This window comes from Chiloscyllium plagiosum, unplaced genomic scaffold (genome assembly GCF_037043375.1).
Source record: "Chiloscyllium plagiosum isolate Xiang-an unplaced genomic scaffold, Cpla_swu_hap1 HiC_scaffold_37, whole genome shotgun sequence".
Lineage (NCBI taxonomy): Eukaryota > Metazoa > Chordata > Chondrichthyes > Orectolobiformes > Hemiscylliidae > Chiloscyllium > Chiloscyllium plagiosum.
The window spans coordinates 7,922,928-7,944,513 of NW_028270175.1; the positions used below are offsets into that span (position 1 = coordinate 7,922,928).

At 41.5% G+C, this 21,586-nt stretch overlaps 1 protein-coding gene across 4 annotated transcripts in view; it reads right to left on the bottom strand.

Moving 5' to 3' along the window:
- The window catches only part of spsb1 (splA/ryanodine receptor domain and SOCS box containing 1), a 93,790-nt gene that overhangs the window by 9,295 nt on the left and 62,909 nt on the right, over nucleotides 1-21,586 (bottom strand). For all 4 annotated transcript variants that reach the window (XM_043676175.2, XM_043676174.2, XM_087980288.1 and 1 more), the window contains 2 exons: nucleotides 18,586-18,646; nucleotides 13,681-14,512 (listed from right to left, as the gene is read on the bottom strand). In XM_043676175.2, the coding sequence (XP_043532110.1) occupies nucleotides 13,681-14,374 (694 nt within the window). In that variant the 5' untranslated portion in view covers nucleotides 14,375-14,512; nucleotides 18,586-18,646. The remainder of the gene's footprint in view (nucleotides 1-13,680; nucleotides 14,513-18,585; nucleotides 18,647-21,586) is intronic.

A 21,586-nucleotide genomic window follows, 5' to 3' on the forward strand; every position in this document is an offset into this window, starting at 1 on the left:
CATAGCACCAGGGACCCAGGTTCAATTTCAGCCCTGGGCGACTGTCTGAGGAGTTTGCACATTTTCCCAGTGTCTGTGAGGGTTTCCTGCAGGTGCTCTGGTTTTCTCCCACTATCCGAAAGATGTCCAGATTAGAGTGAATTGACCATGCTAAATTGCCCATAGTGTTCAGGGATGTGTAGGTTAGATGCATTAGTCAGGGGAAATATAGAGTAATAGGATAGGGGAATGGGTCTGGGTGGGATGCTCTTCAGAGGGTCAGTGTGGACTTGCTGGGCTGAAGGGCCTGTTTCACATTGTAGGGGTTCTAAGCTCAACTCCACCCTCCCCAGGGCAACTAGCGATGGGCAATAAATGCAGGGCCCAGTTTGGAATATTCATATCCCACAAAATGAAGAGTAAACCCGCAAGAGGTGTTTCTGGCTCTGCTGGAAAGGGAGTTGCAGTTCTCTCCTGTGCAAAAACATGAACATCTTAGAAAAGAACTTTATGAAAGCAGTTTTATTTCATCAGGAGATAAAAACCATGCAGCTGTACACAACTGCAGACTGCTACAATCCCATGAGTATTTGTTACAAACCTGCAGTGCTATCGTTAATCCTTCAATACTGCTATCAGTCCACCATCACCTCCCAAGTTTGCCTCTCAAAGTTACTGATCCAGGCAATGTTGTGTGGACATGGTTCAAATCCTGCCATGGCTGATGGTGCAGTCTGATTCAAGTCTGGAGTCTAATGGATGACCATGAAAACTGTCGATTGGAAGAGGAGGAGAAACAACCCATGTGACTTACTGATGTGTTTTAGGGGAGGAAATCGCCATCTTTATCTAGTCTGGTCTAGACGTGACTCCAGACCCCCACAATGTGGTTGGCTGATGTGCCCTCCAAGGGACTTAAGGATGGGCAATAGGAGCCAGTGCAGCCAGCAGCACTTACATCCCATGAATGATTAAAACCATGTAGTAACATTCTACAAATTGATCTTGTCCAAAACAGATATTGAGATCCATACAGAGCATTCAGGAAATGTACCAAATCAAGTGCAAGCAAGTCCAGAGTTTCCAACTGTATTTGTAGTGCTCAGTTGCCAAGCTTCTAGCTGTGGAGTAGCCAATCTGGTGATTTGAAAAGGGCAAATCATTGTATTGGTCCCTCATGCGTGAACAGATGACATCAATAAGTGCCAAATGAGATTAAGTTGCACTTTCAGGATTGACTCTGCATTGCTGCACACAATACCATTGCATAGCTTGTCAAATCTTGAAATTGCACATCAACAAATCAGCCCTAAACACAGGGGCAATACAAATGAATAACGTAAGAATCTATTGCTGCTTCAAGATCTTTTAGAGGACAATCGAAGAGAGAGACAGCAAGCGATGGGGGGGGGGGGGGGGGGAAAGGAGAGAGAACGAGAGCCAGCAATTTTGACTTGCAATGAAGAAAACACTTGAGGCCATGTCCTCAGAGGAGCAGCTCACTCACTGACCTGACCAACCATTTTCAAACAAGTCACTTGTGCTTTTACAATTTGTTGGGGACATCTTAAAAGGCGGCTGTAAAAGATGATTAGATTAGATTCCTTACGCAATGTGGAAACAGGCCCTGCGGCCCAACCAGTCCACACAGACTCTCTGAAAAGTAACCCACCCAGACTAACTTCCCTCTGACTAATACGCTTATCACGATGGGCAATTTAGTATGGCCAATTCACCTGACCTGCACATCTTTGGTCTGTGGGAGGAAACTGGAGCACCTGGAGGAAACCCACGCAGACACAGGGAGAATGTGTGTGGAGTTTGCACACAGTCACCAGAGGCTGGAATCAAACCTGGGACCCTGGGCTGTGAGGCAGCAGTGCTAACCACTGAGCCACCGTGCTGCCCCAAATGCTGTCAAAATGTACATCTACAGTCAGATTCCCCTGGACAACTGGCTTATGCAATACCATGATGTGAAATAGGGAACGTCAGTCAGTCAGTCAGTCAGTCAGTCATTCCTCCCAATGAAACAAATTAATCCCACAGGAGTTTGACCAGAAAAGTGGTGTAAATCCACCCATTTTAAGTTAGACAGCATTACAAAAAAAAACATTAGTTCCCATTGCAACTTTACAGCTGATTTCGGAGACAGGCTAATGAGCCTCAAAAGGCAACAAGGAGCTAAGTTTTTTTAAAAAATGGTTATCCACAGATGTCTTTGCAGCACAAACCAGGGTGACTTGGCATCATCACAGCATTCATACCAGCCCAGGCAACACACTGGTATCTTGTTATGTGTAGACAGCCACCAACGTGGTAACCCATGGCCAGCTGGATAAACTCACGCACAGACTCATCTTTGGAAGACTGCTAACTAGGTGTACCAGAAGAATTGAAACGGATAATTAAATGAGTGTTTCTTTCCTCCTCATACCCAAGAGACTAAAATCTCTAACCAATATCAGTGAAACCAAATGCTACCACAAAGAAAAAAAAACATACTTCCACAACAGACTGGAGTTTAACAAATGCAGAGAGTCATGACAGAAAATTTCACCCCCCACCCCCCATTTACTCCAATCAAATCAGATTTAAAACCACCTACACAGAACAGTTCTTGTAAAGCAAATGAATTCACAAGCTTCAACATAATGCAGACTTTTGATGAAACCACCCACAAACACTGTCAAGAAAAACATCTGAGTTTTGGGAAGTTCGGAATAATTTGCAAAAGCTTGGAGTCTAGACAGTGGGCTAGTCCTTACATCTTCCAGAAAAACATTTGATAGTAAATAGCAGTAACGCCTCAAAACTATTGTGTTTGGTGGTTTGGATGTTGCAGCTAATGAAACAGAATTTTGAACAACTTGCCAGAATTAACTCATCTCTCCACCCCAAATTCTTCTCCGCCACCCTGCGCACCACTGTGCCCCCCCCCCCGCCCCCTACCACTTTCTATCGTCTGCACACTAGAATTAGTGTTGATCTTTTGAGCCATGTAATCTTCATTAAAAATTGAATTACTGCCAGCAATATAGGGAGAGTCAACCATAATCAAAATGAAAAGCTGCCACTGTAGCAGTCTGGAAGAGATTCTGGTACTGGTATTGCTCAGCCTTTAAATAACAGGCAAGATGATTGAAATGATCAGAATTTATTTTTTCTGACCAGACAGACAGTCATTAAATTCCAACAGCAAATTTTGGGAATGGCACTTCTGCACTACGCTTGCATTTTTTTTTTGGCCAGTTCCATTACCTTGTTTGTTCTGCTTAAGAGCATCACTCCATTTATTCAGACGGATTTCCATTTGCCACTGATCAGTCCATCAGATCAGCCACCCCACACCTTCCTGTTGGCTATCCTAAATCAGTATTTACCACCCCACTAATTTTTGTATCATCCACAAACTTGCTAATCAACCCTTCTAAATTCAAGTCTAAAATCACTTATATAAACCCCCAACATGCATCCCTGCAGAATTCCAATGGGCATAGATGTCTGGTCACAAAAACACTCTTCAAAACCATCACCTTCTGCTTCTTGTGGCTCAGCCAATTCTGCATCCGAGTAGCTAAATTTCTCTTGTTGACGTTGGAGAAGTTGAAACTCCATGACTTTCAAACTTCTAAAAATTTGCCTACATATTGACTATTTCTCTTTCACTGTTAGGGGGTCTTTAGTATGCTCCCAGCACTCTGATCACTCCTTTTTGGTTTTCACGTTCTACCAAATAGTTTCATTTGAGGAGATTTCCAAAATGTCATTGCTCCTGACTGCTGTAATGGATTCCTGATCAATACTGCAACAATCCCTCTTCTTTTACCTTCTTCCTGTTTCACCTGAAGATCCTGTATCCTGGAATACTGAGCTACTAATCCTGCCTCTCTCTCTCTCGAACATGTTTCAGTGACAGCAATAATATCATAGTTCCATGCTTCAGTTTGCCCTCAATTCATTACCTTGTCAGATTCCCGCAGCATTAAAATAAATACCATCCAACCTTGACAAACTCCCTTGTGCCTTAAAATATAGGCTATAACTTCTAATGTCTTCTTGACTCACTTGTACAATGAAAGCTAACTCCTGAAAACAATCAGGAAATATAGAACTGTTCTCTGCATAACTCATTCATGGCTAAAAAGCCATAGAAAGCAGGTCTGGAGTCAGATTCTAACAGGTAGACTACACAGAATTGATGAATACAGATGACAACCAGATTCCAGCTCTCTATTTGCCAGCATTTAAAAAAAGGGACTGTTAATACTAACATTAACCTTGAACCTTAAGATTCTAGCAATAAAAAAAGTTTGAACAGTCAACAGTTGTATATTTCCTGCTTGTTTTCAAGAGTTAGCTTTCATTGTACAAGTGAGCCAAGATGATATGAAAAGTTATAGACTATATTTAAGGCACAAGGTTGGATGGCATTTATTTTATTTTAATGCTGGGGATCTGACAAGGCAATGAATGGAGGGCATGCTGAAGCATGGAGCTATGATGTCATTGCTGTCACGGAAACATCAATTCAGTTTGTTCAGCATGACCTGTTGGTGCTGAACAGATTTATTTATGCAAGACTTACACAACCGGTGTGCTCAGTTTGTGTTTCATACGAGTAACACCACCCCTCCTTGTGTTGCAACTTCCTGAAGTTTTTTTCCCCCCATTTCAATGACAAATGTTCTTTTGTTCTCCCTTTCAAAAAAGGTGAAGCTTCCTGGTGGATGAGGCTAATCCACAGGACAAGTAGGAAACTGTTTAACCTACGTGACCTGCAGTCCAGAATCAAGACCATCTCAGCCTTTGGCCACCATGCAATATAATATCGATGCCCCTCTGTGCACAGGCAAGTGGTAAAGCTCCAAATTGACCAGCAATACATTCATAAAAACATACAAGTGAATGGGCCTTGGGTTAACATCCATAAGACAAAAAGCCCTCTACCAGCCAGCTCACACCACACCACCCCAGACCCAGATCCACAGTGATCTACTGGGTTACATGGATCAATTCCAATACGTTGGGATCCTCCTCTCAGCAACAGTAGGCTGAGGTACAAGATTGATATTGTTCTTCCAAAGGCTGAGACAGCAACTGGAGTCAGAACAACAAGACTTTGAACTCAACACCAAAGCTCATGGGCTACAAGGCCACAGTGTGTTATTGGGCCTCCTGTCCAGGTTGGAGACATAGACAGTGTGCAACAGCCACCTAAAATCCCCTCAAAATTTCCCCAGGAACGCCTCCATAAAAATCATGCAAATTCCCTGGCAGGATACACAGCCCAATACCAGTGTCCTCTCAGATCAACACCCCCAGCACAGACAACAATTAGTATTAGATGGGGATAGTATCTAGGGAACTTTACTTTCAGTTTAAGATAAACAGCGCTTTGTTTAACCCTTTGTTGTCCATGTTCTGGGAGTGAGATGGGGAAAGCATCAAGGGAACTCTACTTCCATTTACTTTTAGTTTAAAAAAAGTGTAAAAAGGAATGCCCAATGCCTGACAAAACTTCCAAAACAAGCTGTCTGCCTCAAACTTAGTCATGGCAATGGTTACCAGGACAGCAGAGGACATACTTCTAGAATGCTCTCAAAGATTTCCTGAGAGATGCAATATCCACAATGAGCTGGAGATTCCCACAAGTCAAAAGACAAAAATGAAAGAAATACATACCAAAAAAAGATCCACAATGTTTGGCACTTATCTGAGCCCAGTGGAGGTGAAGGGACAAACTGTGGAAGGAGAGTACAGAACCCTTTACCACTGTGTGGACACCACCCAGCCAGCCTACATGAGACAGTGTCTGTGGACCCATCTAGCCCACTCAGGAGCCACACAAAACTGTAGGAAGAAAAGGAACCCTCAGTCTGGGGGCAATGCCCAAAGGAGGAGCTGGTTGAAGAGTGAATGGAGGTACAGAAAATAATAACTCTTCCTTCTTTCTGGTGAGGTATGGTACCAAGATGTGAAGGAATCAACAGAGACACCATTTAGGGACTCTAAACTGATAAGGCCAAAAGCAAATTCAAGATATCAGTAACCGACTGCTGGATGAGCCACTGACCTTTGGGAGTATTTTTTTGTTAAAAAGTTGCAAAGTAACCAAATAGCACAGAGACACATGCTTAAAAGCAGATGTACTCAGGTATTTACACAAGGGAATTCAGAAAATTAACACCTTATTTCAGGGACATTGTTGTTTCTAGGAGTTTGGAAATTGGCTTCCAGGTCTGAACACAGTCACACCAACCTTGAAGTGTTAGTAAGGAACTGACTGGTATTATCACCAGACTATTTAACGAGACCCAGGTTTGAAACCAAGGCAGATGGTGGAGTCGGAATTCAAAACTCTGGAGTTCAATGGCCATGAGACCATTCTTGATTGTCATTTAAAAATGACACACTGGTTCTTTAATATCTTTTAAGAACAAACTGCCATCCTTAGCTGATCTGACCGACATGCAGCTCCAGGCCAATAGTAATATGGTTGGCTCCTAACTGCCATCTGAGTAGCTAAAAGATGAGCATTAAAAATGCTGGTGAAGCCAGAAACACTCCTCTTCTGAATGAGGATTTTAAAAACTCTACAGATGTTGCCAGACCTGCTGAGTTTCTTCAGTGTGGTTTCCAGCACCTACAGTGCTCTGCATTTATTGTAAGTCAGTTGTCTGTCCTGTACTACAGCAGTAACTATACATTACTTACAGCAAAGCAGCGAGAGATCTAGGGATCACAGAAACGGTTATATAGATGCAAACCCCTTTTCCTCCTCATCCTGGATCTCAGCCCTGCTCCATCACTAGGTATCTGATCACCAACTGTATCCACCAAACCATCGCGAGACGTTCACCCAATTCTATTTAACATGAATCATGAAACAAACAAACAGTCTGTACATGAGAGTCTGACTATTCACCTCATTAACTAACATGTACCAAACTGGGATGGTTGATGACATGTGCAGTGCTCATCAAATAGCATTCCAGCATATAACATTAAACCACATTCAGGAGCAAATTAAAAGCTACCTCTTAGGATTGCAAACCAGTGATTAAACAATACTCAAAGTCCAGATGCTGCTTTTAGATATTAGATCAGCAGCTAGATCCTATATTCACTGCCCTCCCGCCACGTCCCCACCTTATCCCAATATCAGAGTGAGTCAATGCCCAGCTGCCAGGAAGCATTGGAGACCTACTCCCAAACCCCTTCCAGAGTCATTCAAGCCGACATCATTAATAAAAAAAAAAGGTGGGAGTACTGTCTCCTTCCTGGCTAGCCAAGTCACGGTCAGCAACAGAGATCAGGTATCCTCCCACAACACAACCCAACTGCACATGCCAAGGAATGCAAGCTGGGAGAAAAATCTAAACAGCTACCATCGACTGAGGATTCTATTTTTAAACTAAAACAAAGTGTTGTCAAAACAGTTCGAGATTTGTGTTCCCATTCAGTGCACCATCCGTTTGTGGGCATTTTGCATTAAGTGTGAAAATTTCAGGGAATCAAGCACTGAACCAAATGAATTAGTTTGCTTTCAGTTTCAAAAAGGAGTCTACATACCGAATGCCAAGACTGCATCAGGCAGATATACAGTTGTGCCCAGGGTTTAGCGATAGAGATATTCCTGGGCAACAGATAAAAATCAGTAGTTAAAATAGGTGTAGTCATTGCTGATACGAATTTGCTGAACTAAACGAATTGTCAATTTCTTGATAAAAGTTAAGTGTTCGAAAGCTTTCTTGGGAAGATAGATATCTCAATCTATTCAGTGCAAACCTTAAACAATTTCAGATCCATGGGAGAAAATAAATGTGACATTATCAACAGGACAAAGTCAGTCGTCTGTTGGAATGCTTTCCGTTATTGCCAACGGCATCTCCATCCAAAAACACACTCCCTCCAAGACACCACACTCTGGTTGCAGAGAATCCCATTTACGAGGTTTCCAAATGTTTGCCCATTTTAAAATCAATGGTTGTCAAAGTCAGTTTTAAAAAAAAGGTAATTGAAGTCTAATTCTCTCCAACTTCCATGTGAACCCATGATGTGGAGATGCCAGTGTTGGACTGGGGTGGACAAAGTCAGAAGTCACATGACACCAGTTTTATTTAAATTCACAAGCTTTTGGAACACTGCTTGTTCATCAGGAGTGCTGGATGCTTAATGACTTCGCCTGACAAACTGAGCAAAAACCTTGCTATTTTAAATAAACCTGACATTGCGTGACTTCTGACCATATGATCCCAAAACAAAGGTACAGCATTGCTGCAAATTCATTTGCAGCAAGCCTGAGCTTGGATTCAAACACCAATTGTTACCTGAAGTATATGGTTGACTCGATTAAAAACAGCAGCAGCCAACACTAACACCGCTATTTGTTATCGCAAGGGTTTAACCACAAAACTATTTTGTGATTTGGATGGTGTTGAATTCTTGTGCACGGCCTCAAATCTCTCCAACAGCCAGCCACCACAGTGCTTGATAGGTGTTTCAAAAGCAGGTTCATTACACAGTAAGACCTTAAGAAATAGGAACAGGATTAGGCTGCTTGGCCCTTTGAGCCTGCTTGGTCATTCACAGGATCATGGCTGATCAACCGTTTCCAGATTCCCCAACTGATGAAGAATCTATCTCAGCCTCAAAATATTCACAATGACCCTGCCCCAGCAACTGTGGCAAGGAGCTCCAAAGACTCAAACATCAGAAGAAATTCCTTCTCATCTGTCCTCAATTAGTACACCTTCATTCTGAGGCTACGCCCTCCGGTTCAAGATTCTCCCATTTGGGGAGACATCCTCTCACCATTTACAGATCCTATATATTTCAGCGACATCATCTCTCATTCTTCCAAACTTCAGTGAGCAGAGCTCCAACCTGTTTAGCCTTGGTTAATACGATCATCCCTCCATCCTAGTGAACCCTCTCTGAACTGCCTCTATTTTCCTTAAGAAAGCAGAGCAACACTGCCCCCAGTACCCCAGATGTGGTCTCACCAATATGGTGTACAGCTTCAGTAAGACTTCCCTCCCCATATTCCAAGCCCATTGAAACAAGGGCCAACATTTCACTAACCTTGCTGACTACCTGTTGCACTGTGTGCTAGCTTTGTTTCTCATGCAGGAGTATCACCAAGTCCCTTTGTATTGCAGCTTTCCTCCAGTTAAATGCTGCTCCTTTTGCTTTCCTTTCCAAAATGAACAACTTCATTTCTACATTTTTGTGCCATGTATCAACATTTAACCTATCAGTTTGTATACCCCCTCACAACTTGCCTTCCCATCTATTGAGGCATCTGCAGATTTAATTACAGTACATTTACTTCCTCCCTTTTGAGGAACCTGGTGAAAGGTCTTCCAGAAGTCCAAATATAAACAGGTAGTCAAATGAAAAAAAGTCACTTGGTGCAATCACATTCTACTTATGCACAATTTAAAACTTGCACCCTTCTAGCCCAGAGGTAGGGGCACTACCACTATCACACAAGAGCGCCTCTGCCTCAAATGATTCCTGAAATGGTCATACATTAAGAAAGCCATGGTTTTGGATCAATAAAAGACAACTACTCATCCAGCATTTAAAACTTTTTCATCTGCTTGTGGTCAGGGCACAAAAGCAAACATCAACAAAAAGGACATGGAATAGCAAAATGCACATGGTTCTTTGTGGGTAAAACTATGGAGTACCAATCCTGGAATAAAAGCCAAACACTACTTTTCTTTTTCAAATAAAAAAAGGAAAAATGGACAAATTAGAAAGTAGCTTAGAGGAAGCAAAAAAACTTAAATAACAGTACTAGTTAATTAAACTAGGTATATTTAAAATGATTCCAAAAGGGAAAAAACAGCCATATTCTTGACATATTTCGGTCTACAAGCTGTTCACTGACCACTCAAAAGATCAAAAATGCACATTTCGGCATCAACTTTTTGAAGTGATGGAGCCGGTGTTGGAATGGGGTGGACAAGGTTAGAAGTCACACGCCACCAGGTTATAGTCCAACAGGTTTATTTGGAAACCATCGTCAGGTGGTGAAGTGGGGGGGGGGGGTGGAGGCAAGCCCTTTATAAAAGTTCTTTTCAAGTCATTTTTAAAAGGAAGGACCAAAGGAGCTGTGAAGGAAGTCAATGAAGACAGACAGCCTACAGTAAAGTCTTCAGTTCTGTCATCATTACAAAACGTTGCCCAAGATGCAGATTTACCAATGTCTGCGGTTTAAGAGACAAAAAGAAACATTCCCAGCTATTATACATTTAAATTAGGGTAGGAATTTTATCCACAACTCTGCAGATGTGGAGAATTAACTGGAATTTCAAACACAAAAGGGAGGTTTGGCAAAAAAACATTTCCCCTGTTTTGGGGAAGGATTAATCACAACATAACAAGGAAAATTTGGGGAAACCCAAGATCATATATTCTACGGCTTTCTCTTCCCTCACTGCCTCCTCTGCCAAAACATTGAGCAATTCTCAAACTGCTTGAGCAGTGTGTGGCTGCTTGTTAGTAGATTGTAAAACAACTCTGGCTTTCTTCCAGTCTTGTAGTCCCACAGCTTGCTCCAATTTAGATATAACTTTTTTTTGGAAAACTGTCCTTTAATAGTCCCTAATGGATGAAAGCAAAAAAGAAAAAAATATACCAAATAATATCTGCAAAGTGTGGGCATTGGATATTTTGATCATTCAAAATGAGCCAGGTTATACAAGCCAACTTTCTACATTTTGTTACATAAACGACAAAGAAAGTGACTGAAAGACCCCGGTTTGTAAAAAAAGTTTTTTTTTTAAAAAACAAAAAAGGAGACTGATAGCATAACTCTATTGATTTAAAAACCCCACTGTATTTAGCATACTTAAACAAGTTTAAAATGTTTGGAAGCCCGAGAGTTCATTCTATTTAAGCAACATGGTATGTCAGGGGCCAACTGTTCCCACAGACAAGGAAGGAAGGCGGTCTTTGTAAAATCTGATAGTTTCGACAAGCTTCCGACATCTACTGGATGAGACAGAGACAGGGTGAGACAAGGACTTTAAAAGGGAAATGGACAGAGAGACACACAGAGAGACACACAGAGACAATGAAATTTACTTTCCCCTCTTCCCAAACAGCATTTTGAGAACAACTTATTTTATGCTTTCAGCATCTGCAGTATTTAGTTAGGAGAATGCTACAATTCAGGTGGTTTCTGATTAATACCAAAATTAGAAGCATTCCCACCGAGATAAATACCCAGTCCCTGTTCAAGGCAAAAGGCAGAGGAATCTAAGTAGGCACTTTGACACTGTGGGGGAAGAGAGGTGGGAGGTGATGGACTGCTCACAGTAACTTCAAATCATTAGACAGACAAAAGATTAAAATGTATTTTAAGCTGGTTCCTACTTAGAGTTTAATTGAACTGAAGTCAGAGAAACTAGGGAAAACATCTTTGTGGTTGTTAAACTCAACTTTGGACATTCTTTCCGCACTAAGTTCTGGATTCATCCACAGCAGTCCAGTATCTGATAACAGCTCAAGGATTAGAGGCTAGATGACATTCTTTTTGAGGAGTTTTACCAAGCCTTTTAAAAAACAAACAAACAAAAAAGGTTGCAATGCAACAACCTGCATTCACACGACACCTTTGATTTTTTTTATAATTGTGCCAAAAAGGTTTAAGGGACATGGAGAGACAGATACAGACTTACAGTAAAGTCCTGAGCTTGAGGACTTGATAGCATTACCACTGGTGAAAAAAAATGATAAAAACTAGGGGAGCATGGGAGGTTGAGAAGCTAGAGATAGGGGTGAAGGTAGGATAACAAGTGAACATTGTGAAAGAACAGGAGAGAGAGTGGATCCTAACAAAGAGGATTTTCAAGTGGAGGATGGAGATTGCTCTGCAAGCTAAAATGAAAAAGTCAGCAGGCACTGGAGTGAGGGGTAAATGTAAAGGCTAAGAAGTTGATTCTGGGTTAGTTCCTCTGATTAGGGTGGTAGGAGCACAGCAACGGTAGATATTTGAAGACATAAATATAAGTGATTTCAAGCAGCCAGTCCATCTTACAGATTGGTTTAAGCCCCAGGTATGTTGCTGAATTCTGGGGAGGCAGTCTCTTATGTCTGTCCTTTCTACAAGATGTTTAATCAAAACAAACATTTTTCAGATGAAAAGATTCACACTTAAAGCATCAGCTCTCTCGTTCTATACAACCCACGAATGCCTCTGGCATTTATAAGTTTTGGTCTCAAATTTGAAGCAGCTATGGTATTTGGCTTTTATACATGCAATCACCACCAGCCTCATGCGTGGTTACTTCGGAGTTATTGAGGATCCACTGTTGCACAAAGAATCAAAATCAAGAGCATGCCAACACCCAACAGTGGAAAAACAAGTAGGAGGATAAAAGACTCCAGAAATTCACCTATGAAAAGTGAACCTCCCAAATATCAAGTCTTTCTCTCTAATGTATATGGTAGCAAATTCTTTTTGTAATGCTTAGCATTTACAGCTCTCTAGAAAAAGAACTTAAACACACTTTTGACTTAAGGGGGAAATGTCTCAACAGCATGGGTGTGACCCTCTTGAGAATGACTGATCAGTGAACATTAAAATGAAAAAAGCTTATTCAGCAGATTTGTGAAGCAGCTTTTAAAGACAACAGTGGAATAATCAAGTAAAACCAGCTCTGTATTCACTCATGTGGTAAACATACAGCTAAATATTGTTTCAGCAGCAATATTGGCCATTATTTTACAGAATTTTCACAAACTCACCAATTATATTTGTTGTAAAACACACTTTTCAGAGCCCACCACCAAAAATGAATTTTTTGGCATATCTAGAAACAAGAGGTAAAACAAATACCTCCTGCTTACAGCCATTTCTACAGATAGGGATTTCTACAGGCAGGTCCCTAGCTGGTCCAATAAATATTTCTCGGCCCTAGCTCCTGAGGGGGCCGGGATGGCCTCACCTGTATTAAGTCACCAAACTATTAATCCTGAGATCCAGGTAATGTTAGAGAGACAGAGGTCCAAATCCCACCATGGCAGTTGGAAAAACTGGAATTCAATAAAAGTCAAATTGTGTCTAACATTGCCAATGGCTCCATGGTCAAAAGAAAACCATGGTCTGGTCCATTGGGGAAAGAAAACAGCCATCCTGACCTGGTCTAACACGTGACTCTAGGCCTACACTGAACTCTTCACAGCCCTCCGAACAATTAATGCTGGTCTAGACAGCAACACCCCCATCCCATGAACAAATTTTAAAAACCTGCCTGTCCCAAGAGATTCTAGCTCAAGGGGGCGAAAGGAATGGCTGACCTGGGGACCCTTGGACTCTAGGGTGCACTGGAAGCATTTTTTTAAAAACAAAAAAGATAGAAACCTACCAATTTGGCCATGTTAAAAATGCACCTTCACAACCAAACAGCCCTGGAGTGGCACTTCATGGCAGACCTTCAGGTTTAGAGGCAGGGTGCCTACTCACTAAGGCCTTTCACCAAAATTTCAATCATTGACAGTGTTAATTTTGCAGGTGCAGGAACAATCAGCATTTTGACTGTACATGCCATGTGGTAGCAAGCCCAATAATAAATGTCAACTTGCTAATGGTCAAAAGCTCTCATCACCAAAAGAACAGAGGGGGAATTTTCAGCGTTAAGTAAACTTTAGATTTAAAAAAAAAAGAGAAACTTGGTTACTTACGGTCCAGTCCATTAATGTAGCGCATTCGGATCTCACAGTGACCCCAAACAGCACTTACAACTGGATAAAGTTTTTTCCCTTTAAGTCCTCTACATGCAATGCCCAGATAATGTCCATCCACAATATAGCTTAGCGTTCCTTCGTCCATGTCCAAAACCACCAGGAATACATCTGGTACTATAAAGGTTTCATGGGGCTCCAAGAAAGCTGGATAAGTCTGGCTTGGTTGATTCTTGCCGTCAAAATAAAGTTTATTTCGCCCGAGGTCCCAGCCCCAGGATTCACAGTTACTACCAACAAGTGCCGTGTAACCTACAGAGTGCAAAGGAGCATCTATTGTTGCGACACCAACCACTGCATGTGTTCCCCGTTGTCTCATTGCCCAAGTAATTTCCCAGACATGTAGTCCTCTGGTATATCCCACTTTGCCCCTAATGGCGTCAGTACTCTGAGCTACCGGATGGCGATGAAATATTAATTTGTCGTCTTCTTTCACAAACACATTTAGCGATCGATCGTCGTTGTTCCAAGAGTGCAATAGCTGGACCTCACAGGTAGCAGGTGGCATGTCCAGGAGCATGTCCAGACGAGCAGGTTTGCAATAGTCAAGCCCTTGCTGTGCATGACGTAGAGACCTGTAAGAAGGATCTCTCACATCCACAGTCTTCAGTCCAACAGTAACTCTCTGGCCCATATTTAAACGTCCAGGATAATACGTAAACAACCCAATCTCCCCCCCCACCCCTCCTCAATGCCGTCTTCCAAATTTGCTTGTCCCAGTGCGTTCAGATTGGGAAATGCCACCTGGTGATGGAAGGTTTAGCTGTATTTTCTGAAACACAAGAGCAATTATTCAAAAGAAACCAATTGTATTCAGCTTCACAGAATTAGTCTTCAAAAATTAACAAGAAACAAAATAAAGAACTGGGGGATTATAATAAATCAAATGGAGGCTCTTTTCTTTCAGGTTGACAGGTCACCAAATAGGTCTTTAAGGGGCTTTAGAGTGAACCGACACATTTTGTTCCTACTGGTAATGTCAATGGTCTAATAGCTCAAAACATTAACCTGGAGTTTTATTTTGGAGGAAAAGAAAAATCCCAGTTCAAATCCCACCTCGATAGTTTCTGAAATTTGAGTGCAGGTAATAAACCTGGAACCAAAAGCTAATTTCATAGTCTCAATGGCAGCAGCTATCAGATTCCTTTTAAAAATCCAACTGGATCATTACCACTCTTTAGGATGAGAAATCTGCCATCCTCACTTGGTCTGGCCTTCATGCATATGTTGGATCTTTAACTACCCTCCGAAATCGACCTTTAGCAAAGTAACTCCGTTCAAAACGTGATTAGGGATGGGCAACAAATGCTAGCCTTGCCTGTGATGCCTAGGTACTGTGGTAGAATAAAAGAGAAACACCCAAATTAAAAAAGTCATAACAGGGGAGTGCCAGTCATAAATCCAATGAGGAATTTATGGCAAATACACCTCCACCTGTCACTTTTGCTAGCCAAGAGTATGGAGGGAAACAAAGTGGAGAGAAAGGATAAGTGGAACTGGAGTACAGAATCACTGGTGATCTTATTCAATGGCATGGTCAGGCTGAATGGGTAACATAGTAACGGGAGTGGGCCATCGGGTTAGAATATAGAACTTTGTACCACAAGGGGTTGTTGAGGAAATAAGCCAAGTGCACAAGGGAGAATGAAATAAGAAGAATTTGTTGAGATCTAGGTTCAAATCCCAACTGCTCCAGACGTGCAGGGTATATGACACACTTAAATGAAGTGTATCCAGCATGAACCTATCAGAGGCATCTTTATCAAACTGCAGGTAGAAGAGCAGGAGAGATGGGATAACTGTGTCCCTAAGGTCTCTACTCTGGACCAGGAGATGGTGACTGAGGTGGACACTGATACCAAGGAGATGCTGATGCTGCTGGAGTTTGAAGGCTTGTCCAAGCTGCAGGTCACCCAGCCTTCAGTAGGAACAGCCTTCCAGACTCCATGGATCTAAAAATTATTTATAAACAGGATTCTAAACTAAATGTCTAAACAGTGTAATTGTTAAAAAAAAATCTACATAAAATGGAAAAAACAGTTTTGTATGCAGCGGAAACTCTACATAGACCAGTGCTAAATAACCAGCCAGCCAGTCTCAGTTTCTTGTCATGGTCACGCAGATAATGCTTTAAATGGTCTACTGTTCAGCCCTGATCCAGATGAAGGAGACGGAGGTAGAGCAGATAGAGCTGATCAAGGAGGGTGTTGGATACCAGTAATGGGTGGCCAAAATAGAAAGGAGATCAACGCCCCACAGCATACACCCAATTCAGTTAAAAAAAAAGACAAAAATACAAAATTACTTTTAGGTCTTCAGTGACATGTGATATATAAATTACACCACTCCCACACACTAAGTAAAAAGCAGAAGACCAAAATGACTAGTCCCATTTTCTCAGTAGGCTAAAAAGAAATGCTCATGCAGTGCTCCACATTCCAATCAAAAGGAATAAAGACAGGTTACCACTCCCTACTGAAAACGGTTTCTCAAAGTCACCAAGAATTCATTTTGATTTGCATAAAATGGATTCAAGAATTTCTAACCAACTATTTTGGAACGGCAGTAGCTAGCTCTGCTGCCTCACAAGTACCAGGGGGGTGGGTTTGATTCTAACCTCAGGCAACTGTGTGGAGTCTGCATGTTCTCCTCGTGTCTGTGGGGGGGTCCCTCCAGGTGCTCCAAAAGATATGCAGGTTAGGTGAATGGACCATGGAAAATGCAGGGTTACAGAGATAGGGTAGAGTAGTGGGTCTGAGTAGGATGCTCTTTGGGAGGGTCAGTGTGGTCTCAATGGGCCGAATAGCCTGCTTCCACACTGTAGAGACTCTATTTTTGCCTGTTGGTTTGATGCCTCCTTACAAAAAGCAGTGAATCTATCCAAGACACTGTCATAGTGCTTCTACCCAGTACATTGCAATGTTTTATTACATTAGAGGTGTTGTTATATTAATAAATTGAAATGTGGTCAATGAATTTTACTTTGAAATCCAACAACTGAACACAATGGCATTCTTACTCATCTGCCTCCACCACTTTGTAGGCAGTTCCTTCAAGAGACGCCCCCCCAAGTTACACCAACCACTTTAGACAAAAAAACCAAACATCTTTGATTCTATGGCAACAGAAAAAAAGAGAACTGTTGCCCCCAGCTGCACAGAACATGCCTAATAGCACCATTACAATCATTTGTTCCCAATTACCTTCAGATGTAGGAATCGAGTTACTGCTGTTGTTTTTGAGAAGGGAAGAGGAGGGTGGAACACATTAAGGGGTGAGGTGGTACACAGTTCTACTCTTGCCTCAAGATACATAAAGAAAAAAAGTCTGGGTGGGGTCATTGAATTAAGCAAATTTAAACCTTGTACCTATATTCGAATGGCTAAAATATTAATAATTATGGTTTGGGCTTATTATTACAGGGCCCTCAGTTGGGTGGAGGGATAGTTTTCTTTATAATCTTTAGCTATGATCATGCTTGTTCCTACAAATTCAGAAACATCAGCTTGGAGCATATAGATCACCCAAAAGTCATGGAGGGATCGATGCTTTATTCCCCTGGCATCAGGTTATGGCAAACACAAAGGTTGGGGGGGGAAGAACAGGATTATATCCAGAAGTAGTTATGTTGAATTATGCTTGTGGTTTATATTTAGTGGAGGAAATAATTTCTTTGGTGGATCCTTCTCCCCTTTGGCCAAAGACACCCTTCAAGGAGGGTCCGTTTGACCAGTCAAGCTGCCTTGCTTGATTTCCCTCATTCACTGTTGCCAGCTGCTGTTAGGTGTCCCACTATAAAGGAGTGACAGTAGATGAAAGTTTATGCTAAACTGCAGTAGCATACGAAGTCAAATTCAATTGTTACTAGCAGTACAGATGGGCTTCAAGGTGATGGGAACTTGCTGACATTTTCATCAAGAGCAGAGATCACAAAATAGTGCACAGGACAGCATTTACTAAGTGGGAATGACTATAAAGCGACACATTTTATGAAAAAGGAAGTGTCAAGAATGAGTCATTCCCACTCAGGTATGACTGAAACAAAAAGAGAGAAAAAAAAAGGTTGGTAGCACCCAATATTAACACCACAAAAGAATTCAACAACATTAATTGAACACCATTATAAGATTCCAATCCTGCTCAGGTGATTGCCACAGTCAACAATTCATCGTTGAATTAAGGAATAAGGTGATGCAATCTCTTCCTCAACTCCCCCTCTGCAGTTAGACTTCAGCTTCATGTGACACATTTCCAAGTTAAAGTCCTATCTGCTCCAGGTCTGTAAGGACATCTCTGAACACATTGATTAGAAAATAGCTCCCCTTACCACCTCCAAAGCTGGAAGTGGGAAGATATTTTCCAGTGGGACTAGGCTGAACTGGTATAACATAGGCTTGGTACAATGACATAACAAGTGATAGTAGTATCAAAGTTATGCCAGGTTTCTGTTCTGCTTCCACCTAATCGCTGATTAAAGTCTTGGTCAGATTTGGGAAAATTTTAAATTACATTACTTTCGCTTTCAGGGATACAATGGGCTGTACATTTTAAAATGAGAACAGGTCAGTGGTCAAAAATGTGAAAAATAAACTTCTCTCCACAGATGTGGCCAGATCTACTCATTTGCTTTGGTGCATTAACTTCTCAGGTAGCAATTCGAAGCCTAAAATAGCATTTAATGACAAAACTAACTCACTCAAAGGGAATATTAAAAGCAACAATCCAAAACTTCATGGTAGCAAATAACAAAAACCAAAAAAGATTTTCCATTTATTCCCAAGTGGGGCTATGTTGTTTAGACCTCCTACGAAAACACACTCCTTCAAAGAGCAGTTCTGTACATACCTCACATTGCTTTTATTCTTGCAGGTTAACCTTCAGTGTTGAAGCACATTCTTCCAGGAGTCTGCAAGAGAGCGCACGCTAGGTGAGAAAACTAAATTGTTGGTCACAAAGCATTTAGTGATCACAATCTAGGTAACATTAGACAAAATGCCATGAAAAATGCCATTATTACAGACAGACAAAAACATTTAGTCCATAATTCATAACTTATCCAGAAGAGTTTCAACCATTTTCAAAATTAAAAAATTAAAACATTGAAGATGCACTTAGAGGTAGATTTGGGCAGTTGTCCAAATGTTGTTAAATAGATTCAAAATTAAAATAGCAATTCAGACCAAAAGATGTCAAGATGATTAGCTTCAGAGACAGAGTCAATTACAGACATGACAGCAAGGAGATTGGCTCCTCCTGTCTGTGTCAGGAGAAGTATTCCTTGCAGGGGAACATCTACCAGTTTGATTTTTAACCAAAAATGCATGACTGTGCAAATACACCAGGTTATACAAATTCCACTTAAAACACCAATACTTCACAGCCACACCCATCCATGAAATGACTGATCTCGCAGGATTGAGAAGGTTCTTAAACTTAAAAAAGTCTGCAACACTAGCAGAAACTAAAATCACTAAATATTTAAATTGGTTACAGGCCTACTGGACTAATTTGTTCAATTTTTTCCCCCAAAAGAGTGAACATCCTGGAAGGTAATATTTTTGACAGATACTGAAAAAGATTGACTTCTGGCATTTACTGCCAAATTGTGGAGTAGTCTTTGTTGGAATGTTGTACAGACAAGCAATTCAAGTTTTAATAGATCAAATACATTGATCATACATAGATACACACTTCATTTCTCATTCATAACTATACAAAAAATCCAAAACAATCTCACAAATCAGTGTCTACCATTACAAAATTCCAAATGGATTAAATTACTTGATTTCTAATCTAAAACATTGTAATAATTTATGCATGCATCTGCCACAAGTAGGTATGAAGACAAAGAGCACATTGGCCTTTTGCAATTAAAAAGGGTCTGGGATACAAACAAAAATAAAGGGTTAGCTCTTTGATGCAGCAGTGCCCACACCTGAGCCAGGAGGTCAGGATCCAAGTCTCAGAGTCAGATGCACAACACAGAAACAGATCCTTCAGTCCAACTCATCCACGCTGACCAGATATCCTAACCTAATCTAGTCCCATTTGCCAGCACTTGGCCCATATCCCTCTAAACCCTTCCTATTCATATATCCATCAAGATGCCTTTTAAATGCTTAATTGTACCAGCCTCCAACACTTCCTCTGACAGCTCATTCCATACATGACACCAGTCTGAAGTTGCCCCTCATCCCTTTTAAACCTTTCCCCTCCGATCCCAAACCTATGCCCTCCAGTTCTGGACTCCCCACCCTGGGGAAAAGACCTTGTCTATTTATCCTATCCATGCCCCTCACGATTGTATAAATCTCTAGAAGATCACCTCTCAGCCTCTGATGCTCCAGGGAAAACAGTCCCAGAGGCAAGTCGTAACATTCTCTGAATAAACTGACTGAAAACGGAACGAAGGAAGAGTTGACGAAACTGCTTAGTGTCTTGAGACAGAGAGTCAGTTAACCTATTCGTCTTCAGTCAAAGCAAACATTAAGAGACACAGTAGTTTTACCTTCCTGTATTCCGGGAGGGGAGGGGGAGGGGAGGGGAGGGGGAGCGGTGGGCTCACAGACACAGAATGATTGCCCACGTGCACAGGGACCTGGGTTCCTGGTGGTCTCTTGGAGAACACAGTTTTTCAGTGGACTATATAGTCATTTTACAGGGGAGGAGCGTCTAAATAAGGCAACATACATATTAATTGGGTGACTGTTACAATCAACAAGTAAATCAATGACAGAGGCCAAGCCCTTAACTGTTGTTATACAATGAATGTTCTTAACCTTGTTAACTGGATTCATGCAGTCAATAGTCAATACTACCCACCCCCCCCCCCCCCATCGTTAGCTGACCTTGCATATGGAATGCTTCCAATATTGTTAAATGGTTGCACATAATGATTGCTTTTCCACCTTGTTAACCCATCTCCCTTGCCTCCAGCACCCCATTGTTAACTGAAAGTTCTTATCTGATCTGAGTCATGCTCAGCTGAACCTCTCGTTTCACAAAATTCAAAATATAACTCTTTCCTTGCCTGCTCATGCCGTCTACACCAATAACCGTGAGCATTATGTGCTCCATGTCCAAAAGGACAGACATAGCTGACTGGTAGGCATCACAAAGATTCATTGGATTGGTCCCTAGGATTAGAGGGCTGTCCAATGAACACAGCCTAAGCAATTTGAGCCTTTTTTAGGTGGGGGTTTCAAGACAAGGGGACAAATTTTCAAAAAAGGGACGAGAAAACTTTTTTAAAAAAGTGACATGGAGACATTTTTTTTTCAAAAACAGTGGTTAATTTGTGGAATGAAGTTCCAGAGGAAGTGGTGGATGCAGGTACAGTTACAACATTGAAAGACATTTAGGCAAGTACATGAGTAGGAAAGGTTTTGAAGGATATGGGCCAAAGGATAGGAGATTATGGTCAGCATGGATTGGTTGGACCGAAGGCTCTGTTTCCCTGCTGGATGAGAATGACTGAAGTGGGCTCTTGTGAGGCAGTGTCAACATCCCCATATCTGAAGAGACAGAAAACCCAGGTTCAAGTTCCACCTATACCAACGTCTGACCAAGTCAGTTCAAAATATCTGCACAGAACAGAGCTTCATTGCTCAGATTGATTAGCATGCCCAGCCAACTTGGGATGAAACCTGGCCTCCAAATTAAGCAAACCTCTGGAAGGAAAAACGACCAAGGCGCTTGCAGAACAAGATTTCTTTGAGATTAATGTAATTCATTTCCATCCACAATATGGGCTGCTAGCAGGATTTCCTACTCTCGACCAAGTTCACACTGATGGGAGGGATGCAACACCAGTGATGTTAGTGTGTGAAAAATAAACTGCATTTAT